A 25,756-nucleotide genomic window follows, 5' to 3' on the forward strand; every position below is an offset into this window, starting at 1 on the left:
TAAGGGACAACAGAATTTGATTTTCTGAGGTCATACGGAGTAGTTGCCCTTGCTCTGGTTTTAAATTTGCTGCTTCGGTTCAAGAGATGCTACAAAATGCTAACTTAAGTGCTTTTGTCATATGTTACGAACTATTTTACTATGTAGGCTTTTGATTTATTGTTCCTTCTCCTCTAGGGAAAATAAGAGCCCCAAGTTCTACCACTGATTATACTTCTGCAAGTTAATGTAAATACTGTATAACAAAAACACCCCCCCCCCTGCATTTCACATGGCTGTTAAGTCTCCCCCTTTGGGGGACTAACCTTCCTTGCATTACAAATTAAGTCATGTAGTTTTCCGAGGTACTATGCCTGTGGCTTGGGTGATTTATGACAGAGACTTCCCTCTTTGGAATAGACCGATCGAGCAGCATAGCAGATACTACTGTTTGGCCAATCTGTTCCTAACATATACATATGTGCATATTATACACCCATATTATACACACCCATACATAAACTAAAAATGAGAAACACATCTTGGGTTCCTTACCAGCCGTGCGCTGAAAGATTAGGTAGCAAAAGAGGAAGGAAGGTGTTGAAACATGTTGTCTTCTTCTGTGATAGAATCTACCACTGATAATGACTTGTAATACTCGTCTTCCCAATCAAGTACTTTTATTTGGCTAAGGAAAATTTTTAAAAAAAGCATTTTAACTGGCACATCATATTTCTAGGTATTTTTGTTTAATCAGTACAAGAAATGCCTTGATCTGATTGGAGGAGCAAACATTATTTTGCGGGTGGATATCTAACAGAGGCTGGTGAAGAATCCAGCTTTCCTAGAGGACCTGAGAGCATAGCATTTCTCATTGCAGCAAATCTTCTGCATCAATTCCGGATGCTTACTCAGCACAATGGACGGCTCTGGCTTTGATTTATGGCAATTTCAGATTTTAATTTGGTGATCCATACTCTCAGCCGGACATGAATCTTCAACACGCCACTTGCTTATATGAGAGAATCTTGGGAAATCCCATTTTGATCCTCTGGATTATTTTATGAATAGAGAGCATTTTATCAAGCATAAATCACAAGAACAGCTCAAATACTTCTTATTTCATGGAGGATAAAGATATCAATGGCTTCTAGATATGATGACTTCTATTATCTCCTGAAGGAGGATGCCTCTTTAACATCAGTTGTTGGGAAAAATATGCGGGAAAGAGCTACTGCTCTCAAGTTCTGCTTATGGGCTTCTTAAAAGCAACTGGTTGTCCTATGACCTCACCCACCAAACCTTTTCTTATATACAGTTAGGTGTATATACAGAATCTGTCCTTGATGTATTTTCAGTAACATCTTCAAGCATAATAAGACTGCATAATAAGGTCTAATTTGCATATACAGATAACCTAACTTAAAACTATCACAGCTTCTAGATTGTTTAAATGTGTGGACAAGCTCTAGAGAACTATAAGTGGACTTCCATTCATGCAGTGAAAGTCTGCTGACACCTTTTTCTCAATGCACCACATGTTTCTTACACATTTTTCTGACAATTTAGGAGAATTTCTTGGCGAGTCTGGCATTTGATACAGAAGTGACTATATCAAAGAAAAACAGGTGAAAACTGGATAATTTGCTTTGATGCATGGAGGTGTCTTTTACCTCCATTTGTTTAATACTCACTTACTTATATCACCAACCGTTTTGATATGATGCTAATGATATCAAATGCCAGACTCATTTGATATCATGGTATGATAGGCATGGCATGGATGTGTAAAATAAGACTTGTGTTTTCTACATAGGAGTTGAATGAAGCCATTTCTATTACAAATGTTTAAACATGTACTGTAAATATACACCTGCAACAGATTCCAAGCTATAAAAGGAAATCACAAGAGAAACTTAAAGCATATTTAAGGAGCAGTCTATATTTGGTATGGCTTTTGAAGTCTCAGGTTGAATTATATTCATGTGTTTAGCATGCTTTATTGCCTAGTATGATTCTGGCATTGCCAGAAATAATGCAGAGGGCATTGCATCATGATTTTCCCTACAGAAAAAAGTGTCGCTTTATAAGTGGTCTTCCCCAAGCCCTCGGGTCTTCTGGGCTACACTTTTCAGTATTTCCAGCCAGCATGTTCAAAGATATAGCTCAACTTACTTAGTGGCATAACGCTTGTCACCAAAATAATAAAATGAATGTCACATAAAAAAGCAGCCCTTGCACGAGAGCCAAGAAAGAATAGCCAAGAACTGCTCTTTGTAGACACAGATGAGCCTCCTTCTTATCTTTTCCCCTCCAGCTAGTTTATACTGTGGTTCAGGAGGATTTCTGAATTGCTGTCCCTCCTGTCATGTCTGGGTTTACAGTTTGCAGGTCTTTGCTTTGACAAGACCCACCACTGGCTACTTTTAGCAAATTCATGTGAAGTGAACAGCCTGCATTTTGCTGAGAAGAATATTTTCCCCCAGGAAAGACTGTTTCCCCCATGAGTATACAGCTCACATTAGATGCACGCTTTCCTTTTGCATCAGTAGCAAAATGCCCACAGCTGCTATAAAGAGAGAAGCTTGCTGTTGATTTTCAGAAATTGCTCTAGAAAGTTTGTGCCTTTCCTGTAATCTCACAAAGGATTTCTTCTGTTTACTGTTGCTTAGAACTAAGAAGATGGATATTTACCCAAGTTTTCTTGGCTTCCTTTTGCTCCCTTGATATCCTAGAGTTCCCTGTGGAGAGGGCCAAGAACACATAGTCAAAGCAAAGCAGCAAGTCGTTAATTTTTAATTCAAAGTGATTTTGTGTTGAATGCAAGCAGATGCTGATAATATCAGAAGTCACAGCATAATTTTTTTGATCAAAGGGCTCAGGCGAGCCTGATGAAGCATGCATCTTGCTCGTCTTTGATAAACCACATCAATTATTCACCGTGAAGGCAGACATCCTGACATGAAAGCAACAGATAAAGAGCATAAGCACATGTTCAAGACGAGAGCTGAAGAACTCTGGGGTGGGAGTGGGGAGAGGGCACTGGGGTGGGGCGGGGCTGGTAGGCTTAGAACAGGTATTAATACCAGAATTATTAATGGGAAACAAAGCCAGTAAAACAGCTGTATGGCCACTTTGAACTTACATTTAACTGGTTATAATATATGTTGTCCTCAGGGCTGTTCAGCACTTTGGGCTGCTGACATCTTCGACGTGGTGTTTTCTGCTTCTGTTCAAGACAGTTTTCTGAACCTAAAGGGAGATAGCACAGTTTTAGATCTCAGCTGGGCCAGGTATTGCAAACAACTTTATATTTGGGAGTCAAAATAATTCTCTCTTCTGTTATACAAATTTCTGGATCTACTAACTTACTTTGGTCATTTTCACCAGGTCTATAGAAGCGTAAGGATACTGGGTACATTGGAAATAAAACTGAATTTAAAATTGCATAAATTTGCTAGATTCTATATTGAGATGTTTGGAGAAAACACCCACGTGCATCCTTGGATGATGGGGTAAGAGCTATAAATAACATTGCTACTTATGAAGCAGTAAGCTATGATATCTCTGTTATCCCAGACACAGAGGTGAAATTTAAGAAGATACAAAGAAGGTATGTGTCTACAGCTTTGTAAGAATGTGATGAATACATGCAAGTTTTTCAGTATTTTGGAAGCACACCTCTGAGAAATTCATAGATTTACTACTGTTTCACTAATTGTTGGTACACTGAAAAATTAACACTATGTGCAATTTGACTGGGCAGTACAAGAATATATTTTGCTGATCTAAAAGTTGGTTCTTGTTCCTTTTTTTAATAAAACATTTTAAAAGTGTAACTCTGGAGCAGCATAACAATTAATAAGGAAGTTGCACTTCAAGAAATGGCAACAAGTATTAAACACAAAAACTGTGTTGCTGGATCAAAGTAATGAATGTTGCAATCTGCAATTCCAAATACCTAAATAGAACATGGTGATGTTGCCCATTTGCTGTTTGATTTCACAGGTAAACTGCTTTTGAATGCAGAGGAAAAATGTAAAGTGAACTGGCTATGTTATAAACACCCATGCAGAGACACCCAAGGGTTGCTTCCAAAGCAACCATGTGAATGTGGAAAAAACCAAAGCTAAGATAAATGGTTGATGTACTGGGAATTATTAGAAAACCATCAAGGGGAATTTAAGATTAAATCAAGGGAACATCTATTAGCAGAAGGACATAGTTGTCAATGGTTTCCCCATTTACAGTTATCAGTAAGATTCAAAATAAACAACAAAAAAACCCTTATTGAATGGAGCAAAGTAAGTCACAATTTGAAGTACAGTTGTGCACCGATGATGAACATGTAATTGCTAAAATGTATAAACTTTTGTTGAAATTTGAAACAGAGGAAGAACAGGTTAAAGAATGTATGATAAAGTGGGTTAAGAATTTTGGTTATAACATACTGATGGATCAGTGGGAAAATATGTGGTTAAAAAGGTTGAAATTCACTTTATTTATTTATTTATTTATTTATTTTCTATCCCACCTTTATTATTTTTATAAATAACTCAAGGTGGGGAACATACCTATTACTCCTTCCTCCTCCTATTTTCCCCACAACAGCAACCCTGTGAGGTAAGTTGGGCTGAGAGAGAGTGACTGGCCCAAGGTCACCTGGCCAGCTTTCATGTCTAAGGCAGGACTAGAACTCTCAGTCTCCTGGTTTCTAGCCCATTGCCTTAACCACTATGTTATGATCTTAAAGAGAATTTTTATAAAATGATGTATCATTGGTACATGAAGCCAGAGAAATTATCTAGAATGTATAAAGGCACTTCAAATGTATGTTGGAAATGTGAACAACGTGAAGGGACTTTCTATCATGCTTGGTGGACATGTAAAAGAGCTAAAAAAAATTGAGATTCAAATACATACATCAATAGAGAGGATTTTAAAGTTTAATATTCAATTGAAGCCAGAACTTTTCCTTTTAGGATTGATGGAAACACAGAAAAGAGTCATGGAAGATTATTTCAATATATGATTACTGTGGCGAGATTATTATACGCACAAAAATGGAAAGATTCGGCACTACCCTCTATGGAGGAATGGTTGGTGAAGTTGACAGATCTTGCCGAGATGGAAAAACTGACTTCTTTGATTAGACAAAAGACACCACCTACATTTATTGGTGACTGGAAGCCCCTTACGGGCTTTTTGCGCAAAAATGAAAAAAAAATGATCTTGTCATTTATGGCTTTGATGGTTAGATAGGCTAGATTATAGAAAGAAGAATATTATGATGTAACTTTAGAGAGAGAGGTTAAAATATAATTGTATTTGTAACTGCTGTGAAGAATATTGGAAGCAACTTCTTTATGTCTTTATATCTTTCTTTATATCTTGCTCTTTTTTTCTTTTTCTCTATTTTCTTTTCTTAATGCGCTTTTAGCTTTTTCTGTTCTTTCTTTTTCACTTTTTCGTTCTAATTTAGTTTGTTGTAGTTCTTATTATTGCTCTAAAACTTTTAATTATATATATATATATATATGTATGTATGCATATATATATATCAAAAGAAAAAAATCAAAGTTTTTAATGATTCAAAAAGAGGTGGCTCATATGCACTTTTGTGCAAGCCTGATAAAAAGACACAGCAGCTTTAATGAGTCAAGGTTATGTCATACAAACTTCAGCAAATGTAATTGCTGAAATACAGAAAAAGTGTTTACTCTTTTAAAAAATTACATATGAACTGGATTTCATCTTCCAGATCAGTGATTCCCAATCTTGCAACTTCCAAGTCCCAGAGTTCCTTTGCCTGCATGGCTATTGCTGAGAATTCTGGGAGGTGAAGTCCACACATCCAGAAGTTGCCAAGGTTGAGAAACACTGACTAGATAATCAGTTGAAGTAACTACTAGGGTAAAGGAGAGAAGAAAAAATAGCCTCAGCATACTGCGACATGACTCCATTGTTAACTGTAAATCTTCTATAACCATTTTGTGTGAATTTGCTACTAGCAGTGGTTTTGGATTATACCAATCATTATTTATTTATTATTGTCATAGGAGATAGAAACACTCACTAAAATGCTAAAATAATTTGTTTAAACAAGTGACATTGCATTTGCCCTATTTGTCATTAACAGGGAAATCAGTTGCAAATCAAGAGCTCTCCTTTCATATTTTAAGCTGTGTTTTGAGGCAGAGGAATCTTGGGCTAGCTTTTCAGCCTGATACTATCACTTCAGCATAGCTCCCGTGTGGTCTGCAGCTTGTGTCCACCAAAGAAAATGCCATTTTGGGGAGTCCAGTTATCTTCCTTGTACAAATGATTGATAAGAAAAAAAAAGGGAGCATTTATTGCAAGCCCCCACATCTAGAGGAAGACATATTAATGTGTGGCAACAACTGTGTCTGGAACATCATTCTGCCCAAGATTCCACCCTATCCCTGTTTAAAAGAGCCCTTAAAACCTGGCTTTGTTCCCAGGCCCTGAGTTAGAAAGGGTAGTTCACCCCTTGTGGGATGCTTTGGTCTTTTTTAAGTGGTTGATTTTATCCAGATTCTCTTTTGATGATATTTTTGTGTTTTAATTTTTGTATCTTGAAAGCCACCTGTCCAGAGTCACAACAGAATGGGGTGGACTATAAATTGAATAAATACGTAAGTAAGTAAATAAGTTAATATCTAAAACCATTTCCTTATGATTTTATCTGCTAACAAAACTCAGGCTATAGATAAGTTATTTGCTCACACATATTTGCTCATGTTTATTTAAAATAATTTTAAAATGGTAGGAATAATGATTGCTATGACTAATGTACACTCCAGGAGAACAGCATGCCTCTGACCCTCTGAACCCAGATGTCAGGTTACTGGGTGTGAACAACCAGCAACAGCCAGGTAGCCTGTGGGCTTTCTCTTGGATATCCATTCCCATCTAAGTCTCTTACTGAGTTTGGACCAGCTGGTCTGCCTGTTTGTCAGTTATCAAATGCCAATTCTAGGTGCATATCAATCAATCAATCAATCAATCAATCAATCAATCAATCAAGGCGCGTGAACTAAGGGAAGCTAGAAAGAGACATCTTAACAGGTTTTTTCTCCTGGATAATTTTGTGCATCAGCCACTACTTCATCAGAAATATGAACTATTATATTGAAACAAGTTTGTAAATAATGAGAGAGCCAGTTTGGTGCAGTGGTTAAGGCACTAGGCTAGAAACCGGGAGACTGTGAGTTCTAGTGCTGTCTTAGGCACGAAGCCAGCTGGGTGACCTTGGGCCAGTCACACTCTCTCAGCCCTAGGAAGGAGGCCAGGGCAAACCCCTTCTGAAAAACCTTGCCAAGAAAACTGCAGGGACTAGTCCAGGCAGCAGCCAGGAGTCAAAACTGACTCAAAGGCACAAAAAACAAAACATGTAATAAGGGAGTCAATAGGGCACACAATAGAACAATAGCCACCACAGATGTTAGCTCAGCTTTCTAATAGGTGCGCCAGTGGGAGAGGAACCACTGTCTCTATTGAATCATAGCCTCATAGAATGGGAAGGGGCTATTTAGGATATGTAACGGTTGCCTAATCCCAAATACTCAGTCTCACAAGCTCGGGCTTAAAGATAACTGATTTATTAAAGGAATGGTATGCAAATACAGAGAAAGCTGAGAATGAGCCAAAGCGCGCCAAATACAAACTTAAAAGCCTTGCCTTCAATCCAGTCCCACCCCAAGCACCCGTCAGCAAGCACCCCCTCCCAGGTGCTAGGAACCGTTACACGCGCCTGGGAAAGTAACCTTGAATAGGATCGCAAACCCAAACATACATTCCAAAGTTCCAAAACAAAGCAGAGCACACGAACGGAAAATACCAGCAATGAGCAAGCCGGGTATACACGGAAAAACGGTTTGACATGTGAAACGTTACAATGTTAACAGAACATTGAAACGGGGAACATGACAGGATATTAAATTCAACCTCCAGCAGCAACCTAACAGGTGGCTGTGCAGCCTCTGCTTGAACACCTCCAAAGAAAGGGGAGCCCAACCCATTTCTGGGTGCGTACCACTCTGGATAATGGTTCCAGTGTCAATCTGCAGCTATTTTTAGCAAATCTTTGCACTGAATTTTATTACCAGATTTTAATCATGTTTATCTTTATTGTAAATTGTTTCAAGATGTGACTAAAGAGGAAGCATTATAGAAATGTATTAAATAAAAAATAACCTGCAGTCTGAATAAACATCTCTTGTATTCCTAAATGTGTGAATGGACGCACAATGTGCGGATTATCCGACAAGTGCTTTGCAGCCACATTCCAAGCAGTAGCCTAAAAAGCCAAGAGTCACCTGCCAACTTGTTATAAATAAAACTAGCATTTGGATGAATTTGTTGAAATCCTCCCTGCTCATCTCACTATTTTGCAACTGTTGCTGCCATTTTGTGAGCAATCTTTTCAGTATCAAAGTGATAAACTGCGAGCAGAAAGCGCTATTCTCATTCTGATACAGCTTCAGACTTAATCAAATATCCCAGTGGCCATTGTCAGGAAGCCAAATCCAAGTCAGCTAATGCTTTCTGCAGTGATATTTGATGAGCAAAAGTGATACCACACCAACATTGGTGGATTGCCACTGCTAGCTAATTTATCCTTATTTTGCCCTATTTGCAGCTTCTTAAAAAAATTACAAAGATGTCCCACACCCAGTTCTCTGAATAGGAAATTTTGGTTCAGCTATGAAAGTACTGCAGTTTTTAAAAACTCCTTTAAAGCTTATTGCTTTAAGATTATAGTGAAGAGATTTATGCTAAAGCTTTAAACTGAAATTTTGCTTAGTAGACTGAGACATTTCTGTATGATAACATGTTAAAAATAAAAATTTAGATATAACTTTGAGAAAAATTCTGTCCCTTCTACCAGCAAGTAATTACAGTCCCTAAGAGCGACAACTGAAAACAGTAAATACGATCAGGAGATATTAAATCACATTCCAAAACTCAATATGTCTCCTGTACAATACAGTATTGCCAATATTAACTTTTGTCAATTACTTTATTCCTCATTTGGCCTGTTTATAACACCAAGAAGCTCCCTCCCCCAATTTGGCAGCCTCTGAATAACAACTTGAATTCAACCATAAAAGAGCTGCATTTTATTATCTTAAATTAGTCATTATCCAATTTAATTATTGGAAACCTCTTCCTAATGGTCTTATACCAATGAAAGGGATAATATATCTTCTTTTTAGAACTCTTGGGTTTTATTCTTAGTTAGAATGCTTTTCTTCTTTTTGCCAGCATTGACATACAACATTACAGGTAAGGAAGAATCGACAGGAGAAAAATTGTATTTCCTGAAAAATAATAAAAGAGTAATAACAGAACATGTCATGTTTTCAGAACAGAAATGCTTTTTCTGTATCTTGCATGCTGCATGAACAACTTTATATTTATTATGCTATAAGCTGAGATGGTTTGATATCAGTGAATGACCATGACATAATGAAACTATCAAGACATTCTATTTTAAAAGTATCTATTAAGTTTAGGAACTAGTGATATTTAGTATTTTTACTTGGTAGGTACTTACACCTAAGTAAAGTACAAATAAAAACAATAACAATTACAACAGAGTGTGTGTGTATGTAAAATCAATACAACAAACATTATCAACTTTATTATAATTTGAACTGAAAAAGCAGCATCTTAAGGGCCTTCCCGAACCGCACAAATGGAACTCCAACCGTAGTTTAAAGAGGAGTCAATTTCTAAGAGTAGGAGCAAGATGGGAACATGCACTCAAGGTTTGAGGTGGCCATTTTGACACAAGGAAAAGCTAAGTGACCCCGACTGCATGGTTGAATGGTTGAGTATACAATTTGATTTTCAGTCAATCTACTCAAATAACTGAGTGGTCCTCTATCCAGGGCCCTGAAGGTCAGCACTAGCAGTTTGAACTGATAATGTTTCTGAAAACCCAGCCAATGTAGAGACTGGCAGAAGAAATAAGGGTAATTCAGGAAATGTACAGAGAGTCAAGAAGGCCTGCCAACAAACTACTACAGATTTTGGTGGTCCAAATGAGACACCACCAAGATATCAACTGTTTGGCCATTTCAGCAATAAGAAATGTAGAACACCACTCACCCAGAATATAGATTATTAAAGTTAATATTTTATAAACTACTTTAGCTTGATTCCTGGTAACTTCATGGTAACTTTTCCCAGCCACACGACAGAAGTGGTTTACTGTTATTTTCTTCCAATACATTTTCAGATTCCCAGTCTAGTCAACAGACCTGGAATTCCCACATGGCCCTTATAAAAATGTTAACCAGGGCTAAATCTGCTTAGCTTCCAAGATCAGCCAAGGTTAGCTATGCACTGACATCTGCTGAAGCTGCAATTATTAGGCCTTGCTTATTCTCTCTTCCAAGACAAAAAAAATCCCTACTTAACTATTTTAAACATGTCTGTATATATTAGTCTTATTTGTATAGATCAACAAAGTTTTCTATATCATTTCCATATAATGATTACATACTAGTCACACAATTCCACAGCTGGGAAAAGCTTCAGCTGAAATTAGTGACAATTTGCTTATCTCACAGTACCAAGAAAATGTTTGTGATGTTGCCAATATGATAGCTCTGCAAATTTCTTCAATGAGGGAATTGCCTTAGAAAGCTGCAGTGGCTGCCACTGTCTTGATAAAGTGAATTGTGACCCTTTTGGAGGATTCTAGAGATTCTATTCCATCTGCATCTATATTTGCCTATAGAGTTTGCTCTTGGTTATCAAAACTCAGAACGAAAAGAGAGGCTGAGTTTGAGTTGGTGTTCTCTCTTCTTTGCTATGAGTAAGACAAAGGGAATCCTATTTTTCCTCAAAGAACCTGGATCCTACAAAGGTAGGAACTTGCAATCTTGCTGAGAGACTTTGCAGTTCTTAATCCAAGTGTATATAATCTAGTCTCTGAATCAGCAGTTCTCTAGCCTTGGCTTCAAATTCAGTTATACATTCCAGCTCCACAATTCTATGATTCTGTCAGGAAAATAATAAAGTTTATTTGTCCTAACAGTCAGAAATCACGCTGAGATGAGGAGTAAGTCTCTAGTGTTTATTACTGCTACATTAAACAGAATCCTAACAAACTGAAGAAGCGTGGGAAAAACCCAGACATATAAACCCCAAAAGCTAAGGTGGGTCTGATCTCTGTCTCTTTGAATGGCTGCTTAATTCCTCAGTACTACACATGCGTTTTCCACCCTGGATCGAGGCCCCCTCCTGCTCACCATCAGTACTCATGACATTATTAGCTATACTATTTTTTCCCCCTTACTCTTAGCAGGTGTTGTCTATTCTGATTCCAATATTTTCCCAAAGGAATCTTGGAAAGCAGGAATTGTGTAGATAAATCCAGTAGTAGTGAGATAGGAGGCAACTTCTAATTGAGAGACTAGATTAGATTCATCAGCCAGTTTTTGATTATGTGCCATCAAGTTGGGGTTGACTGTTAGTGACCACATAGGTAGATTTTCTCCATGACTGTCCCTCACCTGCTCTTTCAGGTCTTCCAGTGTTGTACTCATTACCACTGTAATTGAATCTGTCCACTTTGCTGCTGGTCATCCTCTTCTTCTCTTTCCTTCCACCTTTCCCAGCATTACAGCCTTCTCCAGAGAGCTAGGTCTTCGCATACTGTGTCCAAAATAGAATAGTTCGAGCCTAGTCATTTATGTCTCAAGTGAAAACTCTGGGTTGATTTGTTTGATGATCCATTTCCTTGTTTTCTTGGTTGTCCATGGTACTCATCAGCCACTTTTGTTTGTCCTATAATGAACCTAACCTACACGTTGTAGCCAATATGGCTGTGACAAACTTGAAAATAAGGAGATTTCCAGGTGGGATGTGGATTTGAGCTTTTCTTCAGAGACCACTTTTTTATCCCCTGATCTCAGATTCAAGGTCCTTCTAGATCTAGACAGTAAGAAAGAATAAAGGTCCCTGAATGTTTTTTTGACCTGCAATTGTCTGCTAGATCTCTTCTCTCAATTGAATACTTCTGGATGACATAAGTGAAGAACTTTTGATCCATGTAGGGAAGAAAAGGAAAAGGATCTGGAGTTAGAATAACATTTAGTCACTTTTTAATTTTTATATTTGAATCTTCCATTCCATTCTTTCCCCATTGTGCTTGTGGAAAGAGGAGAAACTGGATCTTTTACAGAAGAATCCTCGATTCATCAAAACACCAGCATCTTTTGTGCATTTATTTGCTTAGCCCAGTACTTAAACTGGGCTGTCTCCTTGAGTGACTCAGAATTTGGGCAGGCATCAGAGATATTGTTTACTTCCATCTCCCTGAAGTGTCCTAGACAGCATGTGACCAAACTGAGAGCAGTCCCTGGAGGTGATATTTTGGCTTTCCTCAGCATTGCTGCTCTGTAGGAAAGGAGACGGAAAAGGGAGGAAGCACAGCGTCCCAAACTCCTGTGGCCTGATGGTGAAAGATGTCCCCTTGGGTTGTCTCTGCCATTTTGGCCACTCCACCCCCTCCCCCTCTCCCCTATCCCTTGTACTCTCTGCCTTTCCTACTCCCTTTCCTGAGCAGGCAGTGGAGCCTCAGCTAGTCTATACAGAAATGGACTTTTCAGGTCCGCTGGGCTATTTTGTCTTCTATTACCAGAAGCAGGCAAGGCCCGTCATTAACCCTATCTCCACCTGCCCTTTCTTCTCTTTGAATATCACTGTCCCAGATTAGAAGAGTAGAAACTGGGGAGAGAATAAAGCGGGGGAAGAATCTACGGTTTTTGTTTTTTTTTAAAGGGAAGACCATCTCCCTGTCAACTGAGTCTTAAAGCTGAAGTTGGAAGAGAACCAACTGCTCTGCCTGCTAGATAGAGCAGACGTGAGAAGCAGGGCAGCTTCTTCTTTGTGGAGCTGCAGGTTTAAATGTGGATCTGCCTATGGATCCCCATCTCAAGATGAGAAAACTGTCCTGAGGTGGAAAACACCCCTGTAAGACTCAGTGGGTAATGTATTTTGAAACTCCAGAAATGGAAAGGTTGGATAACAGCCTAAGAAAGGAGGAAATAATAAAAAGTAACATATCTTGGAGGGGTAGACACCCGCAAAAGCAAAATTCTGGAAACTTTAAGCTGTGCAGAACAGTTTCCAGATTATTAATTGATACTTATTTGCTATAAACCTATCATACAATATTAACAAGCATTAACAGGGTTCTGGTGTTTCTAAGACAGGTAAAGTTTTTAGATCTGTTTCAAACCAACTTCTGCTTCTGGCTTTTGAAGTCCAAAGTGCCTGCAGAGCTAACTTTTTAATAATGAACTTGTCAGCTCCAGTCCCATCTTTCATGCTGTCATGTTGTCATCATTACACATGCTACTTTGAATGCATTATCACTTTGTAACAAACTCTAGTTTCAGACCAAAGCACCAGGAGAAGAGAAGAAGAATGGCATGATAATTTAATTAAATACGCTATACAGCAAAGGCCAAAAGTTACTGGTAACAGGAAACTGATGCATCATGTGCCTATATAGAGATATTGTGACACAAACATTACACATATAGGTTGATTTATTAAAAACAACGGAAAGGTATGAAAGAACCATCTCTTCTGGCAGCAACAAAGTAAAACAAATGTTGGTCCTTATGATTTGGGTAGGACATTATAGGGCAAAAGAACAAATGCATTGATCTGGGAAAGCATCTTGTCATGAGTAAGGATGGCGAGCAGGGGGCTCCCATCCAGACTGTTAAGCGCATGTGTAGCACTGAGGAATTGGGCAGCCATTCGAAGAGACACAGATCGGGACCGCCTTAAACTTTGGGGTTTATATGTCTGGGTTTTTCCCATGCTTCTTCAGTTTGTTAGGATTCCTGTTACGTACAAGCAATAAAACATTAGAGACCAGTTCCTTGTCTCAGCGTGGTTCCTGGCTGTTAGGACATCAATCCTAACAAACTCCTACTCCCATCGAAAGAGGGAGGAACAAGAAATTAAGGAGAGACATTTGGAAATGTCTTCAGAAAACCAAGAAATGCGGCTCGCCATCCTTACTCATGACACATCTGGTCAGAGACATTTTTTTTTTAAAAAAGTGTGGAGTAAATCACTGTATGTTAGCTATCATATGGTAATATCTGACAAGTCAGAAAGCCAACATTTTCTCTTTGATACTGAATTCATAACTGCATTTCAGTTCAAATGAAGACCGCCCCCCCAATTCTCTAATATACAATGTTTTCCATTTTTATACCACACTTGTTTGAGTAATATTAAGTTCTGATAAGAGATAGGCTTTGATGCAATTCACACCTTTAAGGAATAAGTACTCTATTATTATAATCAAAAGGATACCCTGTTTTTCATACCCCTTTCCTAAATAATCAACTCTGCTTCTCCCGAAAGCTAAAAGCCTGCAAGAAAATTATTGGGAAATGTTAATCTACTTACTTTGAAATTATTACAGTGACTTCTTTGGATTTGCATTCTCTCATCCCCACCTGTTTTTACCCTAAGAAGACATCCTAAAAACTGACAATATTTTCACATATTTGGAGGGAGGATGTTACAGATAAGGATCTGAAGTCTGGGATAAAGCCACTGATTCATTTACTGATGGGGGTGGGGGAAGTTATACACTTTTGAAGATTGTGCCTGGGGCTCTTGGATTGTTTTTAACAAAAAAATGTTCCACATACCACAGGATGGGGAATTACTCAGAAGCTGCTTCTTGCTTTCTGCACTCCCTGCACTGACCATCTGACTATATGATGTTGCTGGGTTGCATGATTATTCCAAGAAGTGCTGCTAAGATGAAATAGTCCTTGACATGAGCTCCCCGGAGTCTGTGCTAGTATTTGCCAATAATTAAAGAAAGAAAGAAAAGGAAGAGGAAAAGAGCCCTGGCTTCCTTGCACGTTCTCAAAGTGGGCTGTATTTTTTCCCCCAAGCTGGTGTTTATCCTGCTTTGGCTTCTCTCAGGAGCCAAAGGAACCAGATCACCTCCTAGCCAAGTAAATTGCAAAATTATTTCATATACCTAGTTATAAGATACTGTTTAATCCTTAAGACACTTCAGAGAATGATACTGGAAGCATCCCCAAGAGCTGTATGCTTCAGGGTTTAAATTGCCATTCCTTCTGAATAATCTACACTAATTAAAAGCTGGGAGGGGAATAGAAGAGAGAAAAAATACTGGAAACTGTTACTTTTAAATATTCAAGCATTAGAAAATTAGCACCAAGAAGTGGAGGGAAAAAACTCCCAAATTAATAGGACCATTTAAAGGTTTTCATTAATAATTAAGAAAATAAACACACACACATACACATACACATGAACATATATGGAGAGATAGCAAACAGAAATTGAAAATGTAACCTTTAATTATTGGCAAATACTAGCACAGACTCCGGGGAGCTCATGACAACATTACAAGGTCCAGGTTCATGAAAATTTAAGCAATGTTGAAAGTCATGTTAATTTGTTCTTTGTTTTTTCTCCTACAACCTAATTTATTCCAAAGTACTTTGGTTCTTAAGCTGAAATAAACTGATCATGCCTTATGTAATGCATTATAGTAACCTGAAGAGAAGACTTTTGTGCAACAAAAATAAAATATATTCTCCTTTGATAAAGTCCTTTACAACAGTATCTTTCTCCTTCCTAGGTCTCATTTTTCCACTTGAAGTCTCAGAAAAATGGATTGATAACTAAAACATGTTTTTCTGGCTATTACAGCAATGAATGGATGGATTATGCTGATTCCAAAGAGGAAAAATATTTAGTTATTAGTGTAGAAATGCTCATAAAATATGGAATTTGATAGCAAGATTTCATTTTTATGGAAATAAAATCAGAAGCTTTGTTTAGAATCAAGATATCTTTGAAGTCATAATCAGAATCCTTATGTGTGATAATACTCTGGTTTTCATATAAAATCACAGTTCAGAAGTTGTTGGATGTTCAGATGTCATATCTTTGCCCTAAAAACTCTCAGGAAGAATGAATAATTTGTAAGTAAACATAGTATAGCCTAAATATTATCCTGAAAATGATTTGTAAGTTATACAGAAAGCATAGCACACTTAGGTCTATGAAATCTAGAGATAATTTTAATTCAAAACTCACAATCCTTACTCCTTTCCATCTAACCCATCTTTTTGGTCTTACACAGAAGCCTGAAAAAAGAGCTTTAACGAATAATGCTTGTGTGATGTCCGATATCTTCCTTCTGAGTCATTTTCAAAGTGTGCACAACCCATTAGCCATTCCCAAACAGCATGTTGGGAGAGATCTGATATCGTGAAGTGAAAGACTGTTAAAAAACCCTGAATTTCTGCTCCAGTGAGGATCTTATCTACTACCTCTTTGAGAATTCACTGTTCCACGTGAGCCATCTTCCTAGGGGTTTATATTGGAGAAGTTAATACTATTACATCCCACATGATTTGAGCTTTTAATTATCCTCCACACAGAATTCTCCAACATTTTCTTGGATGCAGAAGAGGCTGCCTAGCGCATCTTAACATGACTCACACTTCTGGGCTCATCGCCACCTAGCTGAGCAGATTCTAATGACTCATGAAAAACACAAAGAACAGACTTGAAGGTGGATCATCCTTATTCCTTCACTCACTTCAGGTTCACTGTTTGGAATACGAAATGAACCACAAAGTTTAATTCAGATAAAATGTGAGGCTCAACTAGCATATATTTAGGATATAATTATTACCTCCTTGTTTGATGATTTAACATTAAAAGTAACTTTTCCATTACAACTTCAAACATCATACCTGAACAGATAACTTTGAAGGATTTTCCCAAGTTTTTTAAGAAGCACATTCTGACTTTTTAATCACTTCAGATTCTTTGCAACAGCAGCCAATTATAGTATTGTTTACGCAGATGGAATATGCTCCTAGAGCCAAAGAATGCTAAGAAATTCATTAGTGTAGCTGCTTTGATGTCATGTGGATTCCAGAACCTCTAGCACATACAATTACAACTGGGAGAGCTGCCTTTTGTTTATAACTTCTAAAAAGAACCTTCTGAATCTTCCTGCACACATGCTCTCTGAAGGCTCTTGTAACAGAAGCCATGCATTTCCCTCTGCATGGTTTCATGACTTATGGTTTCATTTTCAACACTGTAATTCTGGGTGGAACCACATGCTTTAAATTTACAAGGCACACTAAACAGATCACACACTTTTCAAGATGGTGTTTAAAGTTTTTTGTTATTTCTTTCCCAAGACTCTGGACTGCCTGATACATTATATTTATTACCAGGTGTTAAGGTGCCACAGTATGCTTTGTTTTTGTCCCCATTGTTTCAGTACTATTTTTCCCCTTTAGCTGGGTGCAAACTGTGTCCTACTCAACCACATAGAATAGCACAAGGCAGAAATAATAGGAAACCACACACTCCTTTTAAGCAAAGCTTTCAGGGTCTGTAAGTGGGTGTCCTTTCAAATCAAAGATGACGGGTACGGGGGAGGGTCACGCCATTCTTTCTCATTCGCATACGTTCACACATACCTGTGCTGATACATTTCCATATATAATACATACAGACACCCATTCTGACATGTACACATATGGTCTGTCACAAAGACACACTGGCATGCATAACTACACACCCAACCCCAATACATAAACAAAGACACTCATGCACAGAAATTAGATGTCTTCTAAAGCAAACTGCAGTATAAGGGAAATCTGGGATGAGCTAACTCTTCTTCCTGAAGCTGTGACCATCACTTCCTACTCCCATCTTTTGTTCTGCAAGTACAGTGGTCTTGGAAAAAGTCCTATTCTTGGCTTCTAGAGAAGGCCATCCTAAGCCTTATGACAGCATATCAGTGTGTGTGTGTGTGTGTGTGTGTGTGAGAGAGAGAGAGAGAGAGAGAGAGAGTTAAAAATTGGGGTGGAGGTGAGAATTCACTACTAAGAAAGGGGAAGGTCTACCTTTCTTTTTCAGGAGTGACACCTCCCCTCCCCCCGTTCACTCCCTTACATGGCAATTAGACTTTGAAAAAGCCACCCACTGAAACTAATATATATATATATATATACATACATACATACATACATACATACATACATACATACTTTTTCTTTTCCAAGACAAACTCTGGCATGGGTCTTTGAGGAGGTGAAGCCATGGGTCAGGCATGGAAGTGTCCAGCCCACATGCACAGTGGCTGACTCAGGCCACCCCTGTTTTGAATCCCACCCCTGCCATGTATTCTTTAGGCAAGCTCCCAACGCCCAGCTACAGCCCCCTTCACAAGCTGCAGTGATAATTCTTACCTCCTTATGGGGTTGTTTTAAGAATTCAGTGTGTGTGAAATGTGTGTGAAATGCTTTGAGTGCTGTACCAATCCTACATTTATTAATAATGTTGATGTTTCACAATTTCATACCAGAATAAGGCTGAGATTCCAATATACTGACTAGGAAGTAACTCCCACCAAACCGAATGTAGGGTTGCGATACCTGGTCTGCAAAAATTTAGATACAGTAGATGGCAACACAGGGTTAGGGCTGACTGTATCTCTGTGTGCCATCTAGTGGTTGCCCAGATTTTTACAGCCCTAAAGTGGCAACTTCCTTCTGAATTAATCTGCAGAGGATTGGGTTTTAAATCTAAGCTTTTTAGGTTGCCACAATAGTATCTGAAAAATCAAGCAAGCTATGATGGACATGAAAAGTAACTAAATTGTTCTTCAGACATATTCTTTGTACACCATAAATATAAATGTAAGTGTTGTTAACAGGTTCTTTAAAATATATATGTCATATGAATATACTTGTCAGGAAGCCAGGACTGGCTATGGAGGGAGGAAGAAGCACTACATATGCTGCTTTCACCTCCCAAACAGGAGGGGGGGGGAGGAATATACAGATCTTAATAATACTAATAATACCCCCATTTTAGGATTTTTTCTGTTCTTTATCTTTGTGTGTGATGACTTGCCTTTTATTACTATTTACAAAATATATTTCATATCTCCCTTGTAATTTGCCACTTTACTTGATTGTTGTATTGCATGGTTTGTGTGTCCATAACAAACCATGTAAGATGTGAAACAGTCTTTATAGCCCAGGACGGACTATAAGTAAACATAAATCAGTGAGTAGCTTGAGACTATTTTTCTCCACAGGGTGTCATGCTCCCAGACCAAATGCTCCCAGAACATCTGATCTGACTCGCATGCATGAATGGAATCAACCCAGGTTGAGACTTGCGAGTCAGTAGAAGTGGGAGGGGGCACAAGCCAGGAGTGTGAAAGCATCTTGTTTGGACTATCTCTGGCATCCAAAGTCAACCGGCAGAGAAGTTGCAGACGTCTGCACAGAACTGAACGGACTGGCACGGAGAGGGGGCCTGCATATGGAAGAAGGGGGAGGGGGTTGAATTCATTGGGCTGTTTAACTTGGGGAAAGCGTGGGAACTTCTATTCACAACTTCTTCTCTGTACTGCACATTATACTCCATTAAAGAGATTTCTGCTTAACACGTATGAATCAGACTTAATGGTAAACTGAGTAGGCAGTCATCACACCAAGATTATGTGGTCTTCAGTAAAGTAGATGAATGACTAATTTGTATTTTCATGAAAAGTATCATTTTTACATATACCTGTTTGTCACCATTTAAAATATAAGAACATGTGGCTGGCATGTCAACAGAAAGCAATAGCAAAGGAAACTAACAAAACATTAAACGAATATTTAAACAGCATAAACCCTTTGAAGAACGCCACCATATGGTCACTTCCACTCAATATGGTAGTAATGTAGCAAAAAATGAACACATGATCTGCAGATTTCAGACCACATTTTTCTTCTAAAAAAGAGTGGCAGGCAGGTTATTTCAATCTCTGCAAAAATATTGGCATCCTAGATGGCTTTCCATTTTAGTGACTTTTTGAGTATTGATAATTAAATTTCTGTTTCTTGTTTTATTGCTCCTGAAGTGCTGTGTTAGCTTTCCCCCATTTCTCTTTCTAGATCTTCATTCAGTAACTATTTCATACTACAAAGAAGGGGGTTTAGACTGCACTCTTGGTAAATGCTTTACCATTTCCCATTGCTCCCAGTGGCTTATTCAGTATCGCGCTATACTTAGCTATATGTTCCATTTCTATAATTTGATTTTGTTCAGTAACTTATATTAAGTTTATTATATTATGTAGCCTCAGAATCATGTCTGATTGTACTGGGCTGTTACCTCTGCTGTTGATAGACAGCTACCAATCTTGTTGGTATCAAACCTGTATGGGGGAATTATATAGTCTCAGCCTTTCACCTGAATATATTGGCCAATTAACTCTTATGGAGGTCACATCAATGGTAAAGCAACCAATTAGGGACACTGATTATCAGAATGATCTCACAATTCAGTGTTCCTGAATTTTATCAACAAACATTAGGCTGCAGCAAACCCTCTGTTGCAGGATATTTACACACTCTAACCCTGAGTAAACATAGACGGGCATTTTCTAGAGCACATTTTAATATACTTCCTTCCACACTAATGGGGGATTGATTTCATGAGATTCCTTATCCTCAGAGACTTTGCCCTTGTGACTCTTGGGAGGTAGAAACTCTTGCCCACATCTTCTTATAAGCATCCTTTATATGATATCCCGAGATGTGCTTTGTTCTCACCCATCATTTCCATATTTGTGGGTCATACATATAAACTTTATATCCATTATTTTTAAGGATGTTAATTCTTCATTAACATTCTGGGTTGCCAAATACCTTAACCAAGCATATAACTGCACAAAACTTTGATTCAGATATGTTTATTGTTTTAGGATAATTTCTTGATAATGGATTTGCTGTAGCAATTGCTTTCTTTCTCTTATTTGTCATTCTGCTCAAAGTTCATAATAAAGGAATTTCAGTTATACTATACAGTTTATTATAAACATATGATATAGTGTTTACTGTAGTATATTTTTGCATAACAAAGCATACACTAACGTTTGGTAATTAAAAAAGAGTATGTGTTGGAAACTCTCTGAATATTTGCAGTAAAACAGAAGTCTGTGATTCCTAGGGACTAATATATAGTCACAATAAAAAAAAACCCTTTTCTCCTACATTAAGCTGCTCAAACAACTAGGTTTTTTTCTTCTTAGTGAAAGAAGCTATACATTTGTTGCTACTATTCATTACACATCCCTTGGTTAATCATATCCTCAGACTCTCTTGTTCAAATCTTTCCAGTCACATCTACCTGCTTTAATCACTATTTGCATCTAGCTCTGGATGGCAGCCTATTTTTTTTTTTTTTGAATAACAAAGATTCTACAGACCTGATATGTGCCCAACCCCATATACACTGTACCCATGCAATTAGTGAATTCAGTTTGACTTAAGTTTGTTTACCTTTCTTTGGAGATAGATGCTGACATAACTCAAATGTACTTCACTGGGTGGCTGGGCATGAAATGTTTACATTTATGAAAGCTATTCCATGTTACACACAGATTTTCTAAGTTCATTCCTAAGTTCACCTTTCAAATGTCCAACTGCATCAGTTCTTGAAGTACAATAAAAATGTTATCAGATTTGTTTGGCTTGCTGCTGGAGGGTGGCATCCTGATTTAGCATATGCAGAGTAAAACCAATGGATAAATATTCTGACTTTGCTGCCCTCCCACTTCTGAACATCATTAGCCAGAGGGAAACTATCTGCCTCTCATAATGCTAATGTAAGTGGGGGAGCTTTTTGAGAGATGGCTAGACCCCTGGGCTCAGACTGAAGCCATTGGTGGACAGCTAGGACCACTGAATGGAGCAGAGCTTAACACAGTGAAAGATGTGCACAGAAAAAGAATATTATCTTAAATAGATTTAATGAGCACATTAGAGAAATATAGGTTATTGATCTTACACATTTAGCCCACCCAAGCATAAATTACCCACTTAGACAAAGTACAGTAGGTTCAAAAGTAAGTAAAAAGAAGTCTTACTCATTGTTTTGGTCCAGTTACATCCATCCAGAAAAGATGATTCTTCTTTTTCTGTCCCTAAACTGAATTAACTCTTAGCCCTCATTGCTGCTAAGAGCTGCATGCAGAAAGGGGGAAACTCCTTCCCTTGGCCCACTGCATGGCCCAAGATGAAAGAGCAGCATGCTGCATGCTGCTTCTCTGTTGGAGGAAGGAGAGAGAAAGTGAGGAATGTGGGAGGGGCAACAAACAACTTCCTCGAGAAGCACATAGAGAATTTGCATCCTAGAGCGAACTCATCCACATGCTAATGAGGCATGCTGATTTGCTGGGACCTCCAACCCAGACAAGTGTCAAAACCCAAGCCTGAAGGACAGCTAATCCATGGGATGTGAGGGCTGCCCAGTAAAGTGGGACAGGCTCTTCCGCCTCTACTGGGTAGCTCCCACAATTAACTACAGGGCAGCCTTTTTTTCAAGCTAAATCTACTGTCAAAACAAGCCTGTGGGACAACTGATCCATGGGGTGAGGGGCTGTCTTGTAAAGTAGAAAAAATAAAAGGGGAGGATAGAAAGAGTTTTGGTATTAAGCACACCCTGCTTAGGTAAAGGTAAAGGTTTCCCTTGACGTAAAGTCCAGTCGTGTCCGACTCTAGGGGGCGGTGCTCATCTCCATTTCAAAGCCTTGGAGCCGGCGTTGTCCATAGGACACTTCCGGGTCATGTGGCCAGCATGACTCACGGAACTCCGTTACCTTCCCGCCGAAGCGGTACCAATTAATCTACTCACATTTGCATGTTTTTGAACTGCTTGGTGTGCAGGAGCTGGGATGAGCAACGGGAACTCACCCCGCCGCGCGGTTTTGAACCGCCGACCTTCCGATCGACAGCTCAGCGGTTTAACCCGCAGCACCACCACGTCCCTTACACCCTGCTTAGAGATGCTGAATAGATTACTCCAAAAAGAATATGTCTCTCTACTGGAAAAAAATGGAATTATTTAGAATAAAACTATGGTAAATCACTGCATTCTTTGCACTTTTGATTATTAATGAGTCAGCTGTTCAGGACATACCTGGTGAAAAGCCATCTCAGCCTATATGAACTTTGGGGAATGAGGAGATAAATATTCCATACAATATTTACTGTTAAAAAAAGAGAATGGAAAAGGAACATATCACAGTGGTTATAAGTTTCTTTGCTGAAAACAGTATGGAAGAGACGGTGCAATTAATAAAAGTTATGCATAAATCACAGGAAGATCATTAAATCCACTTGCTCCCACTGTTAAATAATTGCCAAACTCACATTGCACATAAAACAAATAGACAGTATATGTGCTGACTTAAAGATTTAAGAATACTTGTGGATTTTGTTTCTGTGGGGATGTTATATACCCACTTGCCTCTAACTTCAGTTTCATACTGAGCCTATGAGGTCAGCAATTTAGCAGCAGAACCAATTACAAAACTCGGCCATCTGCCCCAGAAACAAGGGAAGCATGGCACTTCATTTCTGAAAATCATTTCACAAGCTTAAGCAGTGTCCCTTAAAAGAATAAATCACAGAAGTAATTTAAATCTGCAGTGGCAGACTGAAAGATGACTTGGAAAGCAAGTGTTCCTTAAGAAATGGACAATGCTATTAAACAATAGCAACTCAGAAACAGATAGCCAGAAACTGGAAATATGAAGAATATTAAATTCATACAGCAGATTAAAGTAACTGCTTATGCCATTCAATTTGGAGAGCGTTAACGATCCTGAACTGTGGTGCAGATACTGCCAGTAACCCAGTTTTCAGGGGGAAAAGCCCTGAATCTTGCTAGCCCAGAATGCTCTGGGCTTAATGACAATGGCTGTTAGCTCGGGTTTATTCTTTATATTGAGTTTGTCCATGATCTTCAGCTCTCAAGAGATTAGCTTGCTCATTCATTGATCCCAAACATAATTCTGTTCTCAAAATAGTGAATACTTTATGGTTAAAATTCAAAAGAAATAAGGGACGCAGCACTAGAACAAGCAGAGGAACTAGTGTAGTTTAGTAGAATGTTTGCTGAATATGAGAAAATAGGCGGAGAATTTTTAAAACATGCAAATGCTGGTAGAAATAGTTTGTGGTCTGTTGCGAGGAATGACCATGTGTTGAAAGAAGCAAAAACGGCTGCATAAAACATCATGCTTCTCCTCACTTTGATAAATGGAAGTAAGAGATTGTTATGGTAGGTTAACTTAATAGTAAGTTAAATGTAGTGGAAGTGGGTTACTTAAGGAGTGTGTGTGGTAAAACCAGGAAATTGTCCTGATTACCACAGAAATACTGAGAAAAATGAATGTGGATGGAACACAGAAAGGACTGACTAGTATGAAAGAAGTACGTCAAAGTAGTTTGGTTCTTTAGAGAAAATGAATGAGGATCAAACTGCACAACAAATATATGAAAGAAGAGTCAATGGGTCAAAAGGAAGTGGAAGTCTGAGAAAGCCCTTGCTGGATGAAGTTGATGAGGTCCTTTAAAAGAGAGAGTTGAGAAGTTTTAAGAACAAAGGGCAATGTATGAAGCAGTGTCTGGATATGACAGAAGCAAGGATGGCTTCCAAAGTATACGGAGGAATATATGGAATGGAGTTAGTGTAAACTAAGTTTAGTTATATTTCTTTTTCTTTTCTGAATTGCTTTTGCTTACCATTTCCTACCACTTTTCTATGCTTTGCGTAATATTGCTTATCCAAAAAGGGAATAGTGTGATGGGTAAGAATCTGATAGACCCAGGATGGCATAGCGATTAGAGTAATCTTCTCTAGTATCCTCCAGAGACCTTGGACCATAATCAGATTTAAGTACTTACATGTTTGCTACAAAGAATATGAGCCAAATCCCTATTCAGTCAAAAAAAAAATCCTTTGGTGAGATCAGCCCTGTTATGATCTTTATGCCTAAATCTACCTCATGGTGCAGCTAGGAGGGGGAAAAATGGAACACATTTATCAAGCATACTAATAAATATGTATCAGTGTTACTGCAGATCGAATTTGTAAATTTTCAGATCATTCCTCACTTGCAGTTTAAACTGGAACTTGTCTTTTCTGATAATCCCAGTGTCTCTTCTTGCTTACATGACACTGGCCTTACCCAGCCCAGAATTTGACAACTTTACTGTCGTCATTTAGGATTAAAAGCGGCTTTTCCTGCTTACATTGAAAAGCTCTAACTACAGCAACAACTGTAGGGTGATTTTCCCCCTCTTTGGGGGTAATTCCTGCAGGTGACAAGCTCCTGGGTATTGCTGTGAGTTTATCTAAAGGAGAGATATATCTCTTTCCTTTGGCCCCAGCTGGCATCTGCTACCACCATGTCTCTTCCGGCACTTCCTCTCTCAGGATGAAGTCCAAGATCGTTCCCATGCTTCTGCCCCACTCTGCCTTTTAAGTTCAAATTTAAATGCTAATGCCTATCTAGTTTATGTGTTTAGTGTTGCTTGTTGTAGCTGAAAGCCCTGTATCAGCAGTTATATTAGTGATGTATAAGCCTGCTTCTCCCAATCCTGTTCTGTTTTTCTTGCTTCCCAATCCACATTTCACACAAGACAATGGAGGAAGGAAAATAGAATTTGCTGCCCTTGCTTCACATTAAAGTTGGCCCTAGTCATGGTAAGCTCCTCGACAAGGAAAATAAAAAAATGCATAGTAGAATGGGCACCACAGGAAATGACCCAGCAGGGGCTGAGAACTGTTCAGCATATATTGGTTGTTTTGACCACTGGAGGTACAACTCTTCCTCCTTGGT

General features: G+C 38.5%; 1 protein-coding gene across 1 annotated transcript in view; it reads right to left on the reverse strand.

The window, feature by feature from the left end:
* Window positions 1-552: 552 nt before the first annotated feature.
* Window positions 553-25,756, reverse strand: part of MYO3B (myosin IIIB) — a 241,767-nt gene continuing 216,563 nt past the window's right edge. Inside the window, exons 32-34 of the mRNA XM_063305914.1 lie at window positions 3,125-3,231; window positions 2,674-2,720; window positions 553-667 (exon numbers count right to left, since the gene is read on the reverse strand). Coding sequence (XP_063161984.1) covers window positions 553-667; window positions 2,674-2,720; window positions 3,125-3,231 — 269 coding nt within the window. The remainder of the gene's footprint in view (window positions 668-2,673; window positions 2,721-3,124; window positions 3,232-25,756) is intronic.

Source organism: Candoia aspera, chromosome 1 (genome assembly GCF_035149785.1).
Source record: "Candoia aspera isolate rCanAsp1 chromosome 1, rCanAsp1.hap2, whole genome shotgun sequence".
In the NCBI taxonomy this organism is placed as follows: domain Eukaryota; kingdom Metazoa; phylum Chordata; class Lepidosauria; order Squamata; family Boidae; genus Candoia; species Candoia aspera.